Source organism: Rhinopithecus roxellana, chromosome 12 (genome assembly GCF_007565055.1).
Source record: "Rhinopithecus roxellana isolate Shanxi Qingling chromosome 12, ASM756505v1, whole genome shotgun sequence".
Lineage (NCBI taxonomy): Eukaryota > Metazoa > Chordata > Mammalia > Primates > Cercopithecidae > Rhinopithecus > Rhinopithecus roxellana.
In genome coordinates, this window is record NC_044560.1 from 66,117,703 (window position 1) to 66,143,667 (window position 25,965).

General features: G+C 36.1%; 1 protein-coding gene and 1 pseudogene across 2 annotated transcripts in view; one reads left to right on the forward strand and one right to left on the reverse strand.

The window, feature by feature from the left end:
• PRKACB (protein kinase cAMP-activated catalytic subunit beta) overlaps positions 1-25,965 on the forward strand; it is a 168,678-nt gene that overhangs the window by 60,025 nt on the left and 82,688 nt on the right. The window contains exon 1 of one of the 2 annotated variants that reach the window (XM_010382523.2): positions 19,674-19,963. The exons of the other annotated variant lie outside the window; for it this stretch is intronic. Within the exon in view, the coding sequence (XP_010380825.1) occupies positions 19,777-19,963 (187 nt within the window). The 5' untranslated portion in view covers positions 19,674-19,776. Of the gene's footprint in view, positions 1-19,673; positions 19,964-25,965 lie in introns of those variants that run through there. 2 annotated transcript variants of the gene reach the window in all.
• LOC104677511 lies at positions 7,631-9,167 on the reverse strand (annotated as a pseudogene).

The window sequence follows — 25,965 nt, forward strand, 5'->3', positions numbered from 1 at the left end:
AAGTTTTCCCTGACACCTTCATGGTGGGGGGCGGGGGTAACTGGAGTGCTGGCGCTGGAGCTAGTTGGCTGCTTTGGGCAGCTTCACTTGGCATCACTCGCTCAGATCTGCTGCACTCTACCCCTTGCAGGAGGGGGAGCACAGCTGAGCCAGTGCAGGAGCCAAGACGAGTGCTTCTGGGCACTGGCAGGAGCCAAACTCCATGCGGGCCATGGCAACATCTAGTGAGGGAGTACCTGCAACCCCTCAAAGCCCCAGAAGTAGTGTTACAGTCAGCACTCTTTTAACTTTGCCGTCCATGGATGGCTTATGTGTTTAACAGGTCAGTGTACCCTCTGCTTTTTCACAAGGTCAGAGAGTGTGATAGCCTTGAAAGATTAGGTTAGATGAATGAATTGAAGGATAGTAAGTGTGGGGAATTTTATTGCTGATGGAAGTGTCTCTCAGCGGGAAAGGGAGCTGGAATGGGAATGGAGTGGAAAGTATTCTCCCCTTGAAGTCTCTCCGACCAAACTCTTCTCTGAAGTCCCACTGTCAAGCCATCCCTCTGAAGTCAAGCTGCTTCTCTCCAATTTTCAGCTGCTGTTTCTCCTCTCCACATTTGGCTGCTTCTCCTCTGCCAGCTGGGTCAGGATATTTTATGGGTACAGGATTTGGTGCAGGGCTGGCCATGGGTGGTTTTGGAAAAGGCAACATTCAAGTGGGAAAACAGGAATGTATGTTCTCACTTTGGGCCATGCTTCCAGGCTTGAAGGTGGGGCCTTAGCCAGGGATCCTGCCCTTTTCTGCCTAGAATTTTTCTGCCTCCTGTTCTTACCAATAATACCATATGGACAAGGGAAATGAATGACTGCAATGTTATAAGAGATAGTAGAAAGTATTTGGGAATACTCTGTTACAAAGTACATGTACTGCGAAGAAAACAGTATAGTGTTCTATTTGAAGGTGGACTTAGATTAGTTAAAAATGAATGCTGCAAACTGTGGGACAACCACTAAAAAAAAATTCTACAAAGAGGTATAACTGAAATGTTAAGAGACAGGATTAAATAGAATCATATGAAATGTTCGTTTAAAACCAGAGGAGGAGGACAAATAGGATGGGGAAGAAAGAATAAAGTCAACCGTTAGAAACAGTTACAAACTAGGTGGATATTAATACAACTATGTCAGTAGTCACTTTAAATGTGAATATTGTAAACATCCATTAAAAGACAGTTCAGAATGGATAAAAAATGAAGCTCATTTTAGAAAAGCAATACTTTGTCCCATCTCTTATGACATGGCAGTTATTCATTTTCCTTGTCCATACTGAAATTTTCACCCAGTATGTTGTTACTATTGTTACTTTAAAAGTTTCTTTTAGATCAGTGGGGAATAAATACTTATTTTACCTTCATTTTTTCTTTTATGATTTTTTAAAGCAAGCTATGCATTATCTGTAAGAAGCTCACTTTAAATATAAAGAATAGGTAAGGTAAAAAGGAGAGAGATGGAGAAAGATATACCATATAATCACTAACCAAAAGGAAGCTAAAGTAGCTATATACATTTCAGAGAAAACAAACTTCAGAGCAATAAAAATCAGGGATTTAAAAAGGTCGAGGGAGCACTGCATACAGTCAATTCTCCAAAAAGACTTATCAATCCTGAATATATGAACTTAACAACAAAGTATCAAAATACATGAAGCAAAAGCTGACAGAAGTGAAAGGAAAAACAGCCAACTCCACTATTATAGTTGAAGACTTCAACACTCCTCTTTCAATTATTGATATAGACTAAGCAGGCAGAATGTCAGTGTAAGTACGTAATTGACCTGAACAGCACTATCAATTTGATGTGATTAGCATTCATTAAATGCTCCATTTAACAATAGCAAAATATACATTTTTTTCTTCAGCTTTTACCAAGATAGACCACATTCTTGGCTGTAAACCACATTTAACAAATCTTTTAAGATAGTAATCATGCAAAGTATGTTCTTAGACCACAGTAGAATTAAACTAGCAATCAGTAACAAGAAGAAAGCTGGAAATTAGTTAAAGAACATATTTCTTTTTTTTTTTTTTTTTTTGAGGCGGAGTCTCGCTCTGTTGCCCGGACTGGAGTGCAGTGGCCGGATCTCAGCTCACTGCAAGCTCCGCCTCCCGGGTTTACGCCATTCTCCTGCCTCAGCCTCCCGAGTAGCTGGGACTACAGGCGCCCGCCATCTAGCCCGACTAGTTTTTTTTTTTTTGTATTTTTAGTAGAGACGGGGTTTCACCATGTTAGCCAGGAAGGTCTCGATCTCCTGACCTTGCGATCCACCCGTCTCGGCCTCCCAAAGTGCTGGGATTACAGGCTTGAGCCACCGCGCCCGGCCAAGAACATATTTCTAAATAACACATGGGTCAAAGAAGCCTGCAGAGAAATTTTTAAATATTTTAAGGTAAATGATAATCAGAGTACAATTTATCAAATTTTTTGCAATTTAGTAAAAGCAGTGCTTAGGGGAAAATTTATAGCCTTAAATACAGATTCTAGAAAAGAAGAAAGATCTAAAATCAGTAACAGAAAGTTCTACCTTAGAAAACTAGAGAAAGAAGAGCAACTTAAGCCCAATGCAAGCAAAAGAAAATAAATAATAAAAATTAGAGCAGAAATTATTGAAATGGAAATCAATAAAGTCAACAAAACTAAAAGTTATTTGAAAAAAATCAATAAAATTGATAAAATTCTAGCCAGGGTAAGGAAGAATAAAAGAAGATAGACATTACCAATATCAGAAATGAAAGCTGGATCTTCACTGAAGCATCCTTGGGCATTAAAAAGATAATAAAGGAATACTATGAAAAACTTTATGCCCCAAAATTTGATAAATGAAATGGACCAATTCCTACAAACTATCAAAACTTACATAAGTGTCAATGTATCTGAATGCTTCTATAGATTTTATAAATTGAATGAATTATTTAAAAATTATAATTAATAATTTAATATAATATAATTAATTAATATAATTAATATAATTAATAATCAGGACCAGATGAAGTCATTGGTGAAATATATGAAATAAATATCAATTCTAAGATAACAAACAACCCAATGAAAAGTAGGCAAAAATCTGCACAGCCATCTTATTAAAGATATAGATGTCAAATAAGCATATGAAAATATATTCAATATTATTTGTCAAATTGCAAATTAAAAACAATGAGATACCACTGTACACTTACTAGAATGGCTAAAACCACACACACACACACACACACATGCACACTCTCACACTCTGACTGCCAGTGTGACAAAATGCAGAGCAACATAAACTCTTTTTCATTGCTGGTGGTAACAAAAATGGCACAACCACTTTGGAAGACAGTTTGGCAATTTCTTGAAAAATCAAGTATAGTTTTACCACACAATCCAGCAATCACACTTGTAGGTATTTAACCAATTTAAAAACAATATCCACACGAAAACCTGCATATGAAAACTGCACATTATGGCTTCATTCATAATTGCCAAAAACTGGGAGCAACCAAAATGTCCTTCAGTAGGTGAATGGATAAACAAACTGTGATACATCCTTCAGTAGGTGAATGGATAAACAAACTGTGATACATCCATTGATATGGCTAGGCTTTGTTTCACCATTCAAATCTCATCATGAATTGTAATCCCCATAATCACCATGTGTCAAAGGAGAAACCAGGTGGAGGTAGTTAAATCATGGAGGTGGTTTCCCCCATGCTGTACTCATGATAGTGAGTTCTCGCGAAATCTGATCTTTTTATTAGGGGCTCTTCCCCAGTTTGCTTGGCACTTCTCCTTCCTGCCGCCTTGTGAAGAAGGTGCCTTGCTTTCTCTTCACCTTCTGCGGTGATTGTAAGTTTCCTGAGGCCTTCCCAGCCATGCTGAACTGAGTCAGTCAAACCCGTTTCCTCTATAAATTATGCAGTCTCAAACAGTTCTTTATAGCAGCATGAAAACAGACTAATACATTCATATGATCAAATATTATTGAATTATATCAAAGAGCTATAAAGCCATGAAAAGACATTGATAAATTTTAAATACATATTACTAAGTGATAAAAACACTGAAAAGTCTGTATACTTTATGATTGCAATTATATGACATTCTGGAAAAGGCAAAACTCAGCAATGGTAAAAAATATCATTGGGTGCCAAGGTTCAGGGAAACACAAGGGATTAATTAGGGTTGTAAAATTATTGGATACATGGCATTATGCATTTGTCCAAACCCACAGCATTTACAACACAAAGAGCAAGTCTTAATGTATACAAACTTAAAAAAAAACTCATTTAGAAGGTTGATGGATCTCAGGATGACATGCAGGAGATGCAAAAATAATCTAACTGTAGTACAAATGTATGAAACAACCTAATGAAGCAAATGGAGATAAAATGTGTTGACTTAAGTTACCTTGAAAATAAGTGGAGTCTATAAGACTGGAGGCAAAAGAGTACTGTACTCTAGTTGATAAAGTTGTTTTCCATGGGAATAAAGTTGTTAACCTACCTACCAGGTTAAGAATTCTGATATTTCTATATGTATATACTGAAATTGAACAAGTAAATAAGTTGATGGTGGATGGTGGGAGCCAGATTTCTCTCTATGGGAGTAGGATTTACAGATAAGCAAGAGGAGGCAGCTAGAAGAAATCGTGTAGTAATGTGTTAGAGCTGGAAACCAGAATGAACTTATGCTTTGCTTATAGACACAGTTACATATGGAAATACTTATAGATAAAGGAATATGCAAATGTTAATATACACATATATTTCCTTGCTCGCAGAAAAGAGGGCCTAGAAGCAATAACACCCCAGTGGATGAATGTACCCACTTCCCAGATCTTGATTTCTAAGACCATTCTCCAATAAAAGGAACTAAGGCTCCTTGGAGAAATGCCTGATTCTAGGGCTGGGGCAGGAAATACACAAAGTGAGCATGGGGCATCTTGTAGTGCTAGAAAATAAGGAAGTTCTCAAACACATACACATGTATGTATGCATGCACACATACACAATGATGGAGGCATATCAAAGGGACATAGGAGAAAGTTGATGGAACTTCCCATGGTCAAAGTGGAATAATTTGACCAACAAAATAAATAATGTAATGTTGTATAAATGCCACAGGCATTAAAAGAGTACTAAGGGGATATTAGAAACAACTTTATTCACACAAAGTTGACAACTTAGTTGAAATAGACCATTTCTTGAAAGACACAAACTACCAATATTCATTCGAGATGAAATTGATAACTCAATAATACTATGTCTATTGAAGACATTGTATTAGTATTTGTAATCTTCAAAAAAAAAAAAAAAAAAAAAAAAAAAAAAAAAAAAAAAAAAAAAAAAACACTGTCCCAGATAGTTCTGGGAAAACTACAAAACATTTAAGGAAGAAATACCAATTCTCACAGTTTCTTCTGGAAAAATGTAAGACAGAGTACTTCTCAACTTATTTTATGAAGCCAATCTTAACCTGCTACCAAAATCATGCAAAGATGGCACATGAAAATAAAACTACCAAACAATATATCTTTATGAACACCAAGAGAAAAATCCTCAATAAAATATTAGTAAGTTGAATCCAGCAATATATACAAGGAATATTACACCAAGATCAAAAGGTGTTCATTCTGATAATTCAAAGTTGGTCCAATATTTGAAAATTAATAGCAACCCACCACATTAGTAGACTAAAAAGGTAAAACCACATGGTTTTATCAACAAATGCTGAAAACGCATTAGGTAAAATTCAGCATCCTTCTAAGATAACTCCGCTAACCCAGGAATTAAAAGAAAAATCTCAATAAGGGGCATCTACACAACAGTGTCTACAGCTAACATTGTAGTAGTTAATGATGAAAAACTGAATGCTTTCTTCCTAAGACTTGGAATAAGGCAAGGATGTTCACTCTTACCACTCTTGTTCAACATTGCACTGTAATTCTTGACCAACGCAATAAGACGAGACAAATAAATAAAAGGCATACAGATTAGAAATAAAGTTTCTGTTGAAAGATGACTGCCTACATAGAAAATTCCAAGAAATCTACAAAAAGAAAGTCTCCTAAAACTGAGTTTAGCAAAAGTAATATATAAAAATAATATATAGTAGCGGCCGGGTGCTGTGGCTCACGCCTGTAATCCTAGCACTTTGGGAGGCCGAGGCGGGCGGATCACAAGGTCAGGAGATGGAGACCACGGTGAAACCCCGTCTCTACTAAAAATACAAAAAACTAGCCGGGCGCTCTGGCGGGCGCCTGTAGTCCCAGCTACTCGGGAGGCTGAGGCAGGAGAATGGCATGAACCCGGGAGGCAGAGCTTGCAGTGAGCTGATATCGCGCCACTGCACTGCAGCCTGGGGGACAGAGGGAGACTCCGTCTCAAAAAAAAAAAAAAAAAAAATATATATATATATATATATATATATGTATATGTATATGTGTATATATATATGTATATGTATATATGTATGTATATGTATATGTATATATGTATATGTATATATATATGTATATGTATATATATAGTAGCAACGCATAATATATTAGGTTGGTACAAAAGTAATAGAGGTTTTTGCCATTGAAAGTAATGGTGAAAACTGCAGTTACTTGTGCACCAATCTAATAAAACATTTTTTAGTGTAATATTGTTTTTTTATAAAATAAATTTGTAAAAGAATCCATCAAGATATTGTATAGAAAATGTACACTAAGGTAATATATATACACTTCATAAAAACAGAATACATCTTGGCAATTGCTTAGTCCATTACCACCACGTACAGTGTATTGACATTTAACATTTATGTTAATTTGAACATATGAGATTTTTAATAAAACAAACCTGTCCCACTGGTATCTTTAAAAATTGTTTTAATTGACAGGAAAATAAAAAAAAATTCTGGAATGTAAAATTACGAACATAACTGGATGAAAGTTTATATTAAAATGTTAAAGTTCTGTGCCATGAACAACTGTCATGAGGGCAAAGCGATTTTTTAAAATTTTTATCATAAGTAGTTCAGCTGATCTCACAAAATCACTGATCAAACAAGACTTCTAGTAGCTGTACTATATTTTTAAAAATGAGTCGTGTTTTTCTCCTTAAAATGAAAATAGGTAATTCCTATTAAAATGTGTCAATACTTACAAAAATCTCCATAAGTTATTTTATAAACTTTGATCAAAATACTTAGTAACTAATTTTATGATTCTAAAAATAGTCAAATGCTCAAAAACTCTATTTGACTTTGAATCAGTTGTTTTTGTTTTTTGTTGTTTCGTTTGGCTTTCAGAAAAATGATCTTAGGTACTACACTACTATAAACCTGATATATACTGTTAGATGTTCAGAATAATCTTTGGGAAGTAACTGCTCCAATGTAATAAATAAAATAATAAGGGACTTTTCTAGACCATACTTCAAGATATGACCATTGTGGGATCATGAAAACACCTCAGAAGTACCAAGGAAGGCACACAAAACAGAGTGTAGCACCATTTTCAAGTTGCCAAGATTGCAACTGTTCAAGAGATGGTAAACTGAAAGGGGGCTTGATTGCCATGATTAATGTGGTTTAAGTATGTGGAATAGGCTTTGGAGAGTTCGTTAGTATGGATAGGCAGACACAGCTGTATAAACTATGAATACTCAGTGATCCCATTGGCACTGTAGGATGAGGCTCAGACCCTCATGCGGTAGGTCTCTGCTTCTCATAGTGGTCGTGTTGTATACACCACTCCTTTTCATCCCTCAAGGCAAAAGGGACAGTCTGTTCCTCATCTACCATGAGGAAAGTTGTCCTTGGATGCATCACTCCATCCTGTGTGTATGCAACCAGCTGGATTAAATCTTGATTGGTGGCTATTCCAAATGGGAGGGAGATGAGTTTGTATTCCAAAGCATATGGACTCAAGGCACATTCCAAATCATTGGGTGGACAGTTCTTGAGGCAGAACCCTGAAACAGGATCACGTTGGTAGTTGGGTGGACAGGGTGTATTGATGCACTGGTAACTTCCTCTCATGTTGAAGCACATGCGATTGGGCCCACAGTGTACATTCTGCTCCAGGCACTCGTCGTTATCTTGGCATGTCTTTCCACTGAGTGTGAGTTAATAGCCAGGTGGGCAGATGCATTGATAACTTCTAAAGGTATTCTTACACGCATGCTGGCAGGCATCTGTATTTTCACATTCATCAGTATCCATGCAGGGTCTTCCAACTCCTTGAGACCAACAACCTCTTGGGCATACACAACAATAGCTGCCTCTTGTATTCTCACATATCTGGTTATATCTGCACTGATGGGTCCCATCTTTACATTCATCAGTATCAAGACAGGTTTCATTTTCTGCCTTGGTCATTCCATTTGGACAAAGATCAATGCACTTAAAGCCACCATGGGTGTTCTTACAGTGCTGATCTGGTCTGCATACATTCTGTCTACACTTGTTCATGTCTATGCATTTTCTGCCTTTGAGCTGATACCCAGGTTCACATCCACAGTGGAAACTTCCTGTGGCATTGAAACAGAGCTGTTGACAGGGGCTGGATTCTTGACATTCATTAGTATCTTGACAACTCAGCCCATCAGAGGTTCTTTGAAACCCAGTTCCACAATGGGACACACAGCGATAGGATCCAATCGTATTGTCACAGTCCTGACCAACGTGGCGGGTGTGCCTACCCAAAGCACACTCATCAGTATCTTGACAAGTTCTTCCATCTACAGCCATGGTGGGGCCTTTAGGGGAGGAGCAGTAGTAGGTCCCCATGGCATTGAGGCAGGTATGAGAGCAGGGATTCCCTGCTGCACATTCATCCTCATCAGCACAAAACGTCCAACTGAGTCTAAGGTAAACCCAGAGGGGCACTGATTACTGTGATCTCCTTTGGATATTGAAGCATGAATTTTAAAACCCAGTGTCTCTTCTAACTGGTTATAGTCAGATTCCACAGAGGATGCATGAAGTGTTTCAACCAAGAAAGGCATTCTTCCCCGTGCCTGATCATAGAAAACGGTGTGGTTCCATGTGTATGGGATGCTGATGCAATCAATGGTGAACAGCCAGGGTTGAGTAGGCATACAGCTGTCCAGGACCTGTTTGAATGTAGTCCTCTGTGTAATCCATGAGTGAGAACATGAGGTGTTTTGTTTTCTGTCCTTGCGGTAGTTTACTCAGAATGATGGTTTCCAGCTTCATCCATGTCCCTACAAAGGACATGAACTCATCCTTTTTTATGGCTGCATAGTATTCCATGGGGTATATGTGCCACATTTTCTTAATCCAGTCTATCATTGATGGACATTTGGGATGGTTCCAAGTCTTTGCTATTGTGAATAGTGCTGTAATAAACATACGTGTGCATGTGTCTTTATAGCAGCATGATTTATAATCCTTTGGGTATATACCCAGTAATGGGATGGCTGCGTTAAATGGTATTTCTAGTTCTAGATCCTTGAGGAATCGCCACACTGTCTTCCACAGTGGTCAAACTAGTTTACAATCCCACCAACAGTGTCAAAGTGTTCCTGTTTCTCCACATCCTCTCCAACACCTGTTGTTTCCTGACTTTTTAATGATTGCCATTCTAACTGGTGTGAGATGGTATCTCATTGTGCTTTTGATTTGCATTTCTCTGATGACCAGTGATGATGAGCATTTTTTCATGTGTCTGTTGACTGCATAAATGTCTTCTTTTGAGAAATGTCTGTTCATATCCTTTGCCCACTTTTTGATGGGGTTGTTTGTTTTTTTCTTGTAAATTTGTTTGAGTTCTTTGTAGATTCTGGATATTAGCCCTTTGTCAGATGAGTAGATTGCAAAAATTTTCTCCCATTCTGTAGGTTGCCTGTTCACTCTGGTGGTAGTTTCTTTTGCTGTGCAGAAGCTCTTTAGTTTAATGAGATCCCATTTGTCAATTTTGGCTTTTGTTGCCATTGCTTTTGGTGTTTTAGACATGAAGTCCTTGCCCATGCCTATGTCCTGAATGGTATTGTCTAGGTTTTCTTCTAGGGATTTTATGATTTTGTGTCTAACATTTAAGTGTTTAATCCATCTTGAGTTAATTTTTGTATAAGGTATAAGGAAGGGATCCAGTTTCAGCTTTCTACATAAGGCTAGCCAGTTTTCCCATCACCATATTTAAATAGGGAATCCTTTCCCCATTTCTCATTTTTGTCAGATTTATCAAAGATCAGATGGTTGTAGATGTGTGGTATTATTTGTGAGGGCTCTGTTCTGTTCCATTGGTCTATATCTCTGTTTTGGTACCAGTACTGTACTGTTTTGGTTACAGTAGTCTTGTAGTATAGTTTGAAGTCTGGTAGTGTGATGCCTCCAGCTTTGTTCTTTTGGCTTAGGATTGTCTTCGCAATGCAGGCTCTTTTTTGGTTCCATATGAACTTTAAAGTAGTTTTTTTCCAATTCTGTGAAGAAAGGCATTGGTAGCTTAATGGGGATGGCATTGAATCTATAAATTACCTTGGGCAGTATGGCCATTTTCATGATATTGATTCTTCCAATCCATGAGCATGGAATGTTCTTCCCTTTGTTTGTGTCCTCTTATTTTGTTTGGCACTGGTTTGTAGTTCTCCTTGAAGAAGTCCTTCACATCCCTTGTAAGTTGGATTCCTAGGTATTTTATTCTCTTTGAAGCAATTGTGAATGGGAGTTCACTCATGATTTGGCTCTCTGTCTGTTATTGGTGTATAAGAATGCTTGTGATTTTTGCACACTGATTTTGTATCCCAAGACTTTGCTGAAGTTGCTTATCAGCTTAAGGAGATTTTGGGCTGAGACAATGGGGTTTTCTAAATATACAATCATGTCATCTGCAAACAGGGACAATTTGACTTACTCTTTTCCTAATTGAATACCCTTTATTTCTTTCTCCTGCTTGATTGCCCTGGCCAGAACTTCCAACACTGTGTTGAATAGGAGTGGTGAGAGAGGGCGTCCCTGTCTTGTGCCAGTTTTCAAAGGGAATGCTTCCAGTTTTTGCCCATTCAGTATGATATTGACTGTGGGTTTGTCATAAATAGCTCTTATTATTTTGAGATACATCCCATCAATACCGAATTTAATTGAGAGTTTTTAGCATGAAGGGCTGTTGAATTTTGTCAAAGGCCTTTTCTGCATCTATTGAGATAATCATGTGGTTCTTGTCTTTGGTTCTGTTTATATGCTGGATTACGTTTATTGATCTGTGTGTGTTGAACCAGCCTTGCATCCCAGGGATGAAGCCCACTTGTTCATGGTGGATAAGCTTTTTGATGTGCTACTGGATTTGGTTTGCCAGTATTTTACTGAGGATTTTTGCATCGATGTTCATCAGGGATATTGGGCTAAAATTCTCCTTTTTTGTTGTGTCCCTGCCAGGCTTTGGTATCAGGGTGATGTTGGCCTCATAAAATGAGTTAGGGAGGATTCCCTCTTTTTCTATTGATTGGAATAGTTTCAGAAGGAATGGTACCAGCTCTTCCTTGTACCTCAGGTAGAATTTGGCTGTGAATCCTTTTTTGGTTGGTAGGCTATTAATTATTGCCTCAATGTCAGAGCCTGTTATTGGTCTATTCAGGGATTCAACTTCTTCCTGGTTTAGTCTTGAGAGAGTGTAAGTGTCCAGGTAATTATCCATTTCTTCTAGGTTTTCTAGTTTATTTGCATAGAGGTGTTTATAGTATTCTCTGATGGTAGTTTGTATTTCTGTGGGGTCGGTGGTGATATCCCCTTTATCATTTTTTATTGCATCTATTTGATTCTTCTCTCTTTTCTTCTTTATTAGTCTTGCTAGTGGTCTGTCAATTTTGTTGATCTTTTCAAAAAATCAGCTCCTGGATTCACTGATTTTTTTGAAGGGTTTTTTATGTCTGTATCTCCTTCAGTTCTCCTCTGATGTTAGTTATTTCTTGCCTTCTGCTAGCTTTTGAATGTGTTTGCTCTTGCTTCTCTAGTTCTTTTAATTGTGATGTTAGGGTATCAATTTTAGATCTTTCCTGCTTTTTCTTGTGGGCATTTAGTGCTATAAATTTCCCTCTACACACTGCTTTAAATGTGTCCCAGAGATTCTGGTATGTTGTATCTTTGTTCTCATTGGTTTCAAAGAACATCTTTACTTCTGCCTTCATTTCATTAGGTACCCAGTAGTCATTCAGGAGCAGGTTGTTCTGTTTCCATGTATTTGAGTGGTTTTGAGTGAGTTTCTTAATCCTGAGTTCTAGTTTGATTGCACTGTGGTCTGAGAGACAGTTTGTTATAATTTCTGTTCTTTTACATTTGCTGAGGAGTGCTTTGCTTCCAACTGTGTGGTCAATTTTGGAATAAGTGCGATGTGGTGCTAGAAGAATGTATATTCTGTTGACTTGGAGTGGAGAGTTCTGTAGATGTCTATTAGGTCTGCTTGGTGCAGAGCTGAGTTCAATTCCTGGATATCCTTGTTAACTTTCTGTCTCGTTGATCTGTCTGATGTTGACAGTGGGGTGTTGAAGCCACCCATTATTATTATGTGGGAGTCTAAGTCTCTTTGTAAGTCTCTAAGGACTTGCTTTATGAATCTGGGTGCTCCTGTATTGGGTCCATATATATTTAGGATAGTTAGCTCTTCTTGTTGAATTGATCCCTTTACCATCATGTAATGGCCTTCTTTGTCTCTTTTGATCTTTGATGGTTTAAAGTCTGTTTTATCAGAGACTAGGATTGCAACCCCTGCCTTTTTTTGTTTTCCATTTGCTTGGTAGATCTTCCTCCATCCCCTTATTTTGAGCCTATATGTGTCTCTGCATGTGAGATGGGTCTCCTGAATCCAGCAAACTGGTGGGTCTTGACTCTTTATCGAATTTGCCAGTCTGTGTCTTTTAATTGGAGCATTTAGCCTGTTTACATTTAAGGTTAATATTGTTATATGTGAATTTGATCCTGTCATTATGATGTTAGCTGGTTATTTTGCTCATTAGTTGATGCAATTTCTTCCTAGTATCGATGGTCTTTACAACTTGGCATGTTTTTGCAGTGGCTGGTACCAGTTGTTCTTTTCCAGGTTTAGTGCTTCCTTCAGGAGCTCTTGTAGGGCAGGCCTGGTGGTGACAAAATCTCTCAGCATTTGCTTGTCTGTAATGGATTTTATTTCTCCTTCACTTATGAAGCTTAGTTTGGCTGGATTCGAAATTCTGGATCGAAAATTCTTTTCTTTAGGAATGTTGAATATTGGCCCCCACTCTCTCCTGGCCTGTAGAATTTCTGCCGAGAGATCTGCTATTAGTCTGATGGGCTTCCCTTTGTGGGTAACCCAATCTTTCTCTCTGGCTGCCCTTAACATTTTTTCCTTCATTTCAACTTTGGTGAATCTGACAATTACGTGTCTTGGAGTTGCTCTTCTCAAGGAGTATCTTTGTGACATTCTCTGTATTTCCTGAATTTGAATGTTGGCCTGCCTTGCTAGGTTGGGGAAGTTCTCCTGGATAATATCCTGCAGAGTGTTTTCCAACTTGGTTCCATTCTCCTCGTCACTTTCAGGTACACCAATCAGACGTAGATTTGGTCTTTTCACATAGTCTCATATTTCTTGGAGGCTTTGTTCATTTCTTTTTACTCTTTTTTCTCGAAACTTCTTTTCTCACTTCATTTCATTCATTTGATCTTCAATCACTGATACCCTTTCTTCCAGTTGATCGAATCGGTTACTGAAGCTCGTGCATTTGTCACATAGTTCTCGTGCCATGATTTTCAGCTCCATCAGGTCATTTAAGGACTTCTCTACATTAGTTATTCTAGTTACGCCTTCACGTAATCTTTTATCAAGATTTTTAGCTTCTTTGCGATGGGTTCGAACTTCCTCCTTTAGCTCAGTGAAGTTTGATCGTCTGAAGCCTTCTTCTCTCAACTATTCAAAGTCATTCACAGTCCAGCTTTGTTCCGTTGCTGGCGAGGAGCTGCGTTCCTTTGAAGGGGGAGAGGCGCTCTGTTTTAGAATTTTCAGCTTTTCTGCTCTGTTTTATCCCCATCTTTGTGGTTTTTATCTACCTTTCGTCTTTGATGGTGGTGACGTACAGATGGGGTTTTGGTGTGGATGTCCTTTCTGTTAGTTTTCCTTCTAGCAGTCAGGACCCTCAGCTGCAGGTCTGTTGGGGTTTGCTGGAGGTCCACTTCAGACCCTGTTTGTCTGGGTATCAGCAGCGTAGGCTACAAAACAGTGAATATTGCTGAACAGCAAATGGTGTTGCCTGATCATTCCTCTGGAAGCTTCGTCTCAGAGGGGTACCAGGCCGTGTGAGGTGTCAGTCTGCCCCTACTAGGGGGTGCCTCCCAGTAGGCTACTCGGGGGTCAGGGACCCACTTGTGGAGGCAGTCTGTCCATTTTCAGATCTCAAACTCCGTGCTGGGAGACCCACTACTCTCTTCAAAGCTGTCAGACAGGGACATTTAAATCTGCAGAGGTTTCAGCTGCCTTTTGTTTGGCTATGCCCTGCCCCCAGAGGTGGAGTCTACAGAGGTAGGCAGGCCTCTTTGAGCTGCAGTGGGCTCCACCCAGTTTGAGCTTCCAGGTGCTTTGTTTACCTCAAAACATTTTTAAAGAACTGTTTACAATAGCTCCAATTTTTAAAATACTTAGGTATAAATCTAACAAAATTATGTGCAAGATCTGTATGTTGAAAACTATAAAACACTGATGAAAGAAATCAGAAGACCCAAGTAAATGAAGAGACATGCTATGATTATGGATTGAAAAACTCAATATAGTTAAGACGTCATTTCTTCCAATAAACAGAATCCACATAAAATCCCAGCAAGATTATATTTGTAGACATAGGTAAACTGATTTTAAAATTTATATGGAAAGGTGAAGAAACAGTAATAGCCAAAACAACTTAGAAAAAAAGGAAAAAGGGCCGGGCACTGTGACTCACGCCTGTAATCCCAACACTTTGGGAGGCCGAGGCAGGCGGATCATGAGGTCAGGAGATCGAGACTATCCTGGCTAACATGGTGAAACCTTGTCTCTACTGAAAATACAAAAAATTAGTTGGGCGTGGTGGCCAGTGCCGTAGTAGTCCCAGCTACTCAGGAGGCTGAGGCAGGAGAATGGCATGAACCCAGGAGGCGGAGGTTGCAGTGAACCGAGATCACACCACTGCACTCCAGCCTGGACGACAGAGTGAGACTCAGTCTCAAGACAAAAAGAAAAAAAAATAGAAGATTTACACTATCAGATTTCAGACTTACTAGAAAGCTATGGTAATCAAGACAGTGTAGTATTGGTGAAAGAATTGACACATATATAGACCAGTGAAAGAGAATAGAGGGTCCAGCAATAGACCCTCACAAATATGGTCAATTGATTTTTGACAACGGTGCAAATGCAATTCAACAGTAAATGAATATATAAATTGTGGTAATTCCATACAGTAGAATTCAGCCATATAAATGAGTGAACTATTAAGATACACAACATAGATAAATCACAATTGCCATACTATACTAAATGAAAGAAGCCAATCTGAAAAGGTTACGTAGTCTATAATCCACTTATATATAACATTCTGGAAAAAGCAACACTATTACCCTAAAACCTTTATTTGAATAGCAGGAGTTATAGTCATGTCATTTGTCCTCTACATGGAGCAAATACATCATTTACATATTAAATATGTTTTCATGTTTTTCTTTTATTTAACCTTTAAACTCTAAAGTACATAGTTCTGCTTGGCTCCAAGATGATTGTAAGAAACATGGACAATGAAATTGAATGACTATAGGTGACCATCTTAATGAAAACCTTCTCATAGCAGTTGTTCAGACCTGGGGCAATATATCCAAGAACCAATCTTACCCACCACTATTCTTTCAGCCCCACTTCTTCAACCTTATTTGGAAAATAACTGCATTTTAAAAAAGTGTTTACTTCTTGTGGTAATCAGTGTCTTGCAGTACAAGGAACCCTGATCTAGGAGTCTGAGGACCTAGGTGACTTTGGGCAAGTCACTTAATGTTTATAAGTTTATTTTTTGTATCTTAAAATAAGGATAATAATACCTGTGCTGCTTACTTTATTTGTAAGGATCTCATGTGCCTTACAATAATTTCACAATGGTTTTACAGAGCAAATCACTTTATATGTTGTGAAGTGCTTGGTAAGTGTGTCATCAGTATTATTAAATAGAAGAAACCAGTATTTTGTGGCATTTTATGGCAGTTGAAGCCGGTTCAACTCTGAAATTTTCTATAATTTTAAAAATTAATGCAGAATGAATGAGGAATAAAATCAACCTCATGAAGTTGATTACTCTAGTTTTAAAATCTTATTTAACTGCAAGGTAAGCTATTCTGGTAAATTCTGTGTGCATGGTGAGATATTTAGTGCAAATGAAATTTGTGGAAACACCACTAGGAAGAATAACAAGCAATATACTTCTTAAAATTAATTTCAGTTATGAAGGAATTCATAGTTTTAGTTAAAACTGCAGTTGTTTCTTTCTAGCAGTAGATGCCAGTAGAGTTCTTCTTCTTTTTTTTTAGTCAAAAATCAAATATACGAAGCACTTCCATAGCAGTAGCTTCCTGGTCACATTACCATATATAGAAACACTGCTTTAAACATTAAATATTCTATTTTCTGGAAGGACTTGATAACAAATTGAAACAATTTTATTTTTAAAACAGTGCAGATTTAAAATATAGTGTTTTCGGCCAGGCGCGGTGGCTCAAGCCTGTAATCCCAGCACTTTGGGAGGCCGAGGCGGGCGGATCACGAGGTCAGGAGATCAATATCATCCTGGCTAACACGGTGAAACCCCGTCTCTACTAAAAAAATACAAAAAACTAGCCAGGCGAGGTGGCGGCGCCTGTAGTCCCAGCTACTCGGGAGGCTGAGGCAGGAGAATGGCGTGAACCCGGGAGGCGGAGCTTGCAGTGAGCTGAGATCCGGCCACTGCACTCCAGCCTGGGCCACAGAGCGAGACTCCGTCTCAAAAAAAAAAAAAAAAAAAAAATAGTGTTTTCAAGATACTCATGTAGTGAAGTTTACTCTTTTTGCTTTAGTAATTTTGTTTTAAAACTTATGCATTGTTTTAAATAAAGTAATCTTAGTATTCTAGTTAGGAATCTGCAATTTCTGTACTTGAGCAACATTGAATATAAATAAAAATCTGGCTAGATATGTGTTTAAAATGAATATGGTTGAGCTGAAATGTTAGGATTAGTTTGTGTATTTGGCAATGGAATACCATGAATGTAATATTTGGGGGAGGTTAATATGTCAGAGAAGTGAATGATTAAAGAGGGTGATTGGAAGCAGGGAAAACAAGTTATTTTAAGAAGTCCACATTGGCACTGAGTAAAAATGTAATTCAAAGAATGAATAAAATTTAGTAACAGTGTAGAGAAAAAAGGAGAAGTTCGATGATAACAGTTCTACTACTGTTGTCTCTATATATGAGCAACTTGGTGCTTGTTGGATTATCTATAAATATGGTTCCATCATAAATAAAATTCAAACATTTTCAAGTATTCAGTGATTCTACTTAAACCTTTAAATCGTTAAAAATGAGTGAATACTTTTTTCTTTTGACGTATGTTTATTGAGTATGTAATACATGCATTTATGAATTCAAGTAACTCACAATTTAGAATCATATACATTCATAAACAGTATCTTTTAACATAATATTATGAGATCAGTGAAAACAAAGCAGCAAAGTTTATTTTCCTAGGAAATATGTGGCAGACTTCACTGAAGAGGTGACATTTGAACTGAGCCTTGAAGATGATTAGAATTTCCTTCAGTAGAGCAAATCAAGGGAATTCAGTAATTTTATCCACTTCTTCCCTTACAGAATCAGTCCATGCTTTGTAGATATTTATTGAAGACTACAGACATTTAATCAGTGTCTGTTTTGTGTAAGGCACTACCAGATGTTAAGAAACAAATTATTGTTATGCACACATAATATTTATACATAAAGCTACAAATTTAAGAAGTTTGTCATAGAGATGCTGTTGCATATTTGTTTAGATTGATATAAATTTTATTACACTAAACTAAGTATACACCAATTAGCTATTACATGGCAAAAATCATTGGTCAGTGTTTTGTTAACTGTTATTCACACATAATATTTATACATAAAGCTACAAATTGAAGTTTATCTTATAGATACTGTTACATATTTGTTTAGATTGATATAAATTCCATTGCACAACACAAAGGAGCTGTTACATGGCAAAATTCATTAGTCAGTGTTTTCTTATTGGCCTTGTATGTAGTCCTAATTTGATTACATTATTGTGCCTATTTATTTTGCTTGTCACTATTGTTTCTATTTTTTATGTTTGTCAAACAGTTGGCAGTAAATCTGAACTAAAATTTTTTTAGATAGATTGTTTTGATAGATCTTTTTATTTCTTTTCTTTCCTTCCCTTCCCTCCCCTCCCCTCTGCTTCCAAAGAGAACCACAGAAATTTCTTATCCTTTAGGGTCAAAAAACAAGTACTCAAATTTTTTGTTAAATGCCACAGGTTACTTTCTTTCCTGAAAATCGACAAGGCAAATTTTATTTAATTTTAATCAAAAGAGATGTTTTGGCCAGGCCAGGTGGCTCATGCTTGTAATCACAGCACTTTGGGAGGCCAAAGCGGGCGTATCACAGGCCATACAACTCCTGGCCTGGCCAACATGGAGAAACCCCATCTCTACTGAAAACACAAAAATTAGCTGGGCATGGTGGTGTGCGCCTATAATCCCAGCTACTCGGGTGGCTGAGGGGTGAGAATTGCTTGAACCCAGGAGCGGAGGTCACAGTGAGCAGAGGTTGCATGACTGCACTGCAATCTGGGGGACAGAGTGAAACTCCGTTAAAAAAAAAATAGATGTTTCTAAGTGAGATCACTAAATCAGGGGTTTAGGTAAGTAGTAGTCTTCAGTGGTAAGATTTTAAAATTAACATGTCTCAGCCAACTAGAAGGAACTTTTTTATCTCAATTGAAATTTCTTGCTATGGTGGATTTTATATAATTTAAATCTTGTATTTTGTTCTTTCTTTTCAAATTTTAGAGTGTTTTAAAATACACCCCTGGTAATAGACATATGTCATCAGATTATAAGTTTGATAACCAATACTGACATACTAAGTGTCTGTAGTTCCTGTATGTATTAGGCCTAAATCAATGAATTAGAAACATTCCATTTTTTTAAAGTGCTATTTCAGATTGTTTTATTTATATGTGTGATAAATTTGTTTTGCAAGAGTTTTGTCATACCCATATCATACTAGTTTTTTTTAATGAAAAGTTAGCTGCTTATAAGGATTCATAAAATCTGTATATTAGTTGATTTCCTAGAAAAAATACAACCTGTCTTTAGCATGTTGTATTTGGAGGACGGCTTGGCCTTCAATTGTTTGCATAGACTTGTCATACATGTTTAACTAGTTTTCTTTTATTTAAAAAATGTTCAGCCTACTATATTTATAAAGCTTTATATTTAATGTTCTCATTAGCCTGTGTATTAAAACACCAAACATAAAGCCTTTTAAGGAGGTATTGCAAGTTTTTAAAATCCTCATCTCTAGCTGAAAAGTGTTGCTAAGAAAAGTTCAGTAATGTGCTGTTTTATATTAACAGGAAACAGAACAGCAGTAGTGGTTTGAATACCCTGCAAACAGGAAGTTTGACACATGCATAGCTCTTAGCTTCTGTGTAAGAAGTTGTGAGCTCCTTCTGGAAACATTTGCAGTTACATTAAGTAAAGTGCACATGAATGGCAGCTTATAGAGAACCACCTTGTAACCAGTATACAGGTACAACTACAGCTCTTCAGAAATTGGAAGGTTTTGCTAACCGGTTATTTCATAGACACTCTAAAGGTACTGCACATGATCAGAAAACAGCTCTGGAAAATGACAACCTTCATTTCTCTGAACATACTGCCTTATGGGACAGATCAAGTAAGTTTTGTTTTTTAAATGATACATTATAACTAGCAACTAAAATGGTAATTGGAGTTTTACAATCAAATGTAAAGAACCCTCTTTTGTTTGTCGTTTTCTGATTTTCACAAGGACATTTTGCAAGATGAAGTTGAGAGAGTTCCATAAAAACTTGATTATAAGTTGAGCTGAATCATTCAGCTTTCATCATTATGTGGTTTTATTTTTGACTATTTAAGTTCAATATCAGTGACAAAGTTTTCTATAAAATTCTTACATCATTTCTAATGTACTTTTTTTTTGTTGTTCTTACATTAAAATGAAATAAGTTTTAGAAACAACCATCTGTTTACTTCTTAAAATGTCTTGTATTTATAAGCTTTAAACTTTGAAAGGGGCAACAAGACTCTTGAATTTATAATTACATTTCTATTGTGTTTCCTATGTTTTTATTTTTAAATGTATGTGTGAAAGTTATTTCAGTTTTACAAACAGGAATTTCTAAAATAAAACTATAATTATTCTATCTAAATTCTTACACTTATAACATTTATGGATATCAAAAACTTTATAATTATATTTTATGCTATTTATATATATGACTCAAATGCAGGGAAAACTTGGTTATGCATGAATCACATTCTTTCTAGGCATGTTAAAATGTTTGGACTTACAACTTTGCTAAAATGGTGCTGTGGAACCATTTTTGGTGCCATACACGCTAAAAGATAAATTGCACATACAAACAATACTAGTGCCGCCATTCTACATCTCACCTGGGACCCTCCTCAAGGTATTTCTGTGACTCCAATTAGAGGAACAATAGAATTACCCTTGAAACTTTTGCCCTCTTTTGTGTGTTTGTTTGATCATCAAATAGCACTAGGGTTTGACTCTTTCTGTTTATGTATTTGGTAGCAGTTAAGGAAGAAAACTCAGTTTAACAACAACAGCAAAATCAAGAATGGCTTACAGAATTTACTCCTAGGTTTATACAGCACCTTGACAGTGTTATAGAAGCTTATTTGAATTAATTTTTTACTGAATCAGAAATTTTTTTACATTCTTCAAACTATTTTTGAGAAATTGAGGAAAACATATATTTCTGCCTTTTTTCCACTTAAAAGGTTTTGGGTTATTTATAGTCTTTACTGTATAGCAAGTTGATGGATGAGGAATATGAATATATATCTTCAAGTTAATGAACTGTTGAATATTGAAATAGTGGTATATTATTAAACTTTACTATGTAACAAAAGCTTGTTAATTGCTGTCCTTTCCCTATTCTTTTAAATTGCAATCTCCTAAATCCTTTTGGAAATTATTTTTATGCGTTTCAAATATCTTTTAATTTAAAGTTAAATGAGGAATGAAGACAATTTAATTAATTTCTGTTTCATTAATACGTGCTCCTCATATACTGGGTGTTTAGTAAAAGTGTCTCAAATAAATGAATGTTAGGGGTTTTTAATAATTAAAAGTTATGTTTGAACTGGACTTTCACCACTTTTTAAATATATGGGGCCTGTGATGCTTTCTAAAACATATTTTAAAATCTAGTTATGAAAAATAGTATCATGAGCCATGATTTCTATGGGATAAACTTCTGTTTTTTTGTTTTTTTGTGTGAAGTCAAAACAAATAGGATCATTGTACACAAATAAAATTAGGAACAAACCACGTAGTGCTGCAGATAATATGCATGATGTAAGAAACCACGTAGTGCTGCAAATAATATGGATGATTCAGTTTAAAGAGTAACTGAATGTTCATTAATTAAGTATTCCTCTACTTGACTTTCCTTTTTATATCCCCAAATACCATAATAGAGATAATAATTTTATATGTAAGGATGAGTATGGTAGCATAAAGCTATAATTTCCTATTATGAAATGTGTTGTCGTAGAGGAGAAAACACTGATAGAGCTGAAATAGAGGAATCCGATCATTTCAGAATTCCAAGGTTTATTTTGGTGGTGAAAACACAATTTTTATTTATTTGATGAATGAGTTATAGAAGGAGTTCTGACTGTACAAAGTTATATATGAACCACATTCTTCAAAGCTACTTAAAGCAGTTTACTTGCATGACTTGTTTGACAAGGGAATGTAATATCTCTTGATGATAAACACTGAATATGTTTGTTCCTAAAGTGTTTTTATAATGAAATAAACTAAGCATAGAAACTACATCAATTTACAAAAAAATTCATAAACCATTATATAAAGATCAGTTACCAATTTAGGAGACATGAAATGCAACAAGCTTTAATCCAAGTTTCTTTCTTGTCCAGTGACATTATATATAGGAAGAAACACAGAACAAAAGTCACATAGTGGTCTCCAGATGTTTCATCTTTTGCTATTAAACTAAGTAACAGAAATTCCTGTTTGATTAAATAAATATATAAGAGCTAATTGCATGCACATATAAATACATGAAGTACAAAGAAAACCATGGAGGAATTCTGCTTTTTGTTCCAACTCAGAATGAATGAAAGCATTGACATGCATTAAGTTGTCTTTCTAACAAATTTATTATGGTTAGCTTTTTAATCTTCCTTCGATCATGAATGTGTAGAGTTATACAATGCTGACTTAATGAAGGTCTAACTGCAGTATTATAAGAAGCAAATAGGTCAATACCATCAAATACTTTTTCTTTCTCTTTTCCTATGTGAATTGACAGGCTATTTCTCTTGTAAAACAAATCCATATGAGTAAATCTTAGATTTAAATATGATATTAAACACATGAGCAATTTTGATTATGGATGTCCTCAAGCAAAATTATAAAGTGATTACAGTAGACCACTTTAGTCAGTTTTACCTTTGCAGATTTTATACAGTCTCTCAGTTTACCTCCTTATTTGTTAGCCCATTGAATCTGTATCATTTTAACTTCTCAGCTAAAAGACTTTCCACCTTGTCTTTTTATCAGCTTTTTCCACTTGAAACTATTCCATAAGCTTCTTGATAATAGTCAATTTCTACTCATTTCGTAAAACTCTTTTGAGTATTTACTATATCATAGTAAGTAAGCAAGGTTCTAGGAAAAATAAGATCTAGTTCTTACCCTCATAAAGAAGAGTAGGAAAAGCAAACATAATATAATATTCAAGGCATAATGAAATAGGTGCTTTAAAATGTCTAAGCTTACTGTGCAAGCTAAGTGTAAGAAAAAAGTTACTAAAGAGAAAATGGGGGCCTTCAAAAATATTAAAGAATAGAATTTTGAGACCTAGAGAAGAAGGTTATTTTAAGAAAATAACATACACAAATATGTGAAAATATGAACATTTAGAACTTACTTAAAAGGTTTAGTAAGATATAGTCTAGAAAATTAGTTTCTGGATTTAATATTTAAAAGTTTTCTATTAGACATCCAGAATGTTGTACTACGCAAAATTAGTGGGCAGCCAATGCAGTTTTTTAAAGCAGAAAATAATATAATGCAACATTTGTTAAAAGAGCCTAAAGATTTTAACTAGCATAATACAGGATAAGTTAACTTACTTTACTACAGGGAAATGTGTATAGCTACTGTACATCTTCCGTTTTTGCTGGGCATTTAATTAGAATTAATGCTTTTAACATGACAGTCAACATGGCAATGAATAGTCAGATAATGGATTCCTTTTACAACAGTGCTTGTTCAAGATGCTGCTTCTGTCTGGAATTCTCTTTCTTCACGTCTACCAGTGGTGAGATTTGCCCATACTTGAGGCGTCCTCTCAGGTATCATCTCTGTAACAAAACCACCAATGCATCCTATTCATCTATCCTTCATCCTTATTAGAGTCTATACTCTTCCTTATGTTCTTGTATCATCTTATACTTAACTTTTATTGTAGTTTATTTATAGTATTTAAAATGTATTACTATTAATCCTTATGTATCTATCTCTTATATTTGATTTTGAACTCCTTGAAGGCAAACAACTTGTCAGTTTATTTCAGTATTACTAGCATAATTTTCAATAAATCTTGAATTATTTGTTAAATTAACATTAAACATCACTGCAGTATTACAGAAATGAGCTTCTTACTAATTTGTTCTATTGTGATCTTTGCAATTTATTTTAAAAGCCCGTGGCCATTAATCAAAAGCAGTGAAGTGCTGACCTGGCTCTAGTAAATACCAATTTTCAGTGTTACCTATGTATTTTTATCATAATTTTTAATAAAAATATAAATAACAAGCAGACTTTATACTAAAACTAAAGTAGTTGGAATATTAAATGATGTTGAAATCAGGAAATGATTCCATGGGCCATATAGCAATGCAAGTACTATATCAACTGTACTAACATAACAAGAAGCTTTTACTTGCCTGTGCTTTGCAAAAATAGCCATATGACAGAGTTAGAAGAGAGCTTGCTACTCAAAGTGTGGTCCCTGTCCAGCATTATTAGCATCTCCTGGTAGCTTGTTAGGAGGAAGAATCCCAGGTCCCACCTAGACCTACTTAGTCAGAATCAGCATTTTAAAAAGATTTCCGGCTGATTTATATGCACATTAAGGTGTGAGAAGCACTTTTTCCCTAATAACATTTTCATATGATTTCCAAATGTATATCTTCACTGGAGAAAATTTTGAAACTATAGGAAAAAAACAAAGAAAACGGTAAAAAAAAAAAAAAAATTCTGCCAAAAGGTAATGACTGTTATCATTTTTGTATATATACTCTATTTTGTGTATAGACACACAAATTTCTACCAGCTCCATTTTTTTTTTTTTTAAAACAGAGTCTTACTGTGTCACCCAGGCCGGAGTGCAATGGTGGGATCTCGATTCACTGCAGCCTCTGCCTTCAGGCTCAAGCGATCTTCCCACCTCAGTCTCTCGAGTAGCTGGGACTACAGGCACGTGCCACCATACCTGGCTAACTTTTTGTATTTTTGGTAGAGACGGGGTTTCACCATGTTGCCCAGGCTGATCTTGAACTCCTGAGCTCAAGTGATCTGCCTGCCTTGGCCTCCCAAAGTGCTGGGAATACAGGCCTGAGCCACCGCACCCAACCCAGCTCCAAAATTTGGCTCTTTCAATACATAGTGTTTGGTAACATTTTTCATTTTTCTTTACAAAGAGTTGTTCTACAATACTATTTTATATTAAATCATAAGTATATACCATAATTTATTTAACCAATCATTAGCCGTCTAGGCTGTTTTTAATGTTTTGTGATTACATTAAAAAATGCCATGATAAACATCTTTATAACTAAATCTTTGTACATATTTAGGATTATTTTTATATTTTATAGGATTAATTTGAAGAAGTTATGACCATTTTAAGGCTTTTGCATTAAATTAATCCAATTCCAGGTAAACCTGCATATCCTTTTGGAGTTAATTACCTATAGTAATTATTTTTTCATAGATTATAGCACTTGAGAATGCATGAAAATAATTATATAGCTACTATCCTTAATTATATATTTAAAAACAAATTTAAGGCCGGATGTGGTGGCTCATGCCTATAATCCCAGCACTTTGGGAGGCTGAGGTGGGCAGATCACTTGAGGTCAGGAGATCAGCAACAGCCTGGCCAACATGGTGAAAGCCTGTCTCTACTAAAAATGCAAAAATTAGCCAGGGGTGGTGGTGCACACCTGTAATCCCAGCTACTTAGGAGACTGAGGCAGGAGAATCACTAGAACCCAGGAAGCAGAGGTTGCAGTGGGGCAAGATCGCACCACTGCACTCCAGCCTGGGTGACAGTGAGACTCCATCTCAAAAATAAAATAAAATAAAATAAAATGAAATGAAATGAAATGAAATGAAATGAAATGAAATGAAATGAAATGAATAGAAAACACATTTAACATTGTAAAATTTATTCTCAAAAACAATGTATTGATATTTTTAAAAATTAAAAATATAATGGCCCATTATACTTCCTTCTGTTACAACTACCAGGGTCATGGTAAGAACATTATGTTTGTCCCCTCCAAATTTCATGTTGAAATGTGATCCCCAGTAATGGAGGCGGGGCCTAATGGGAGGTGTTTGGGTCATGG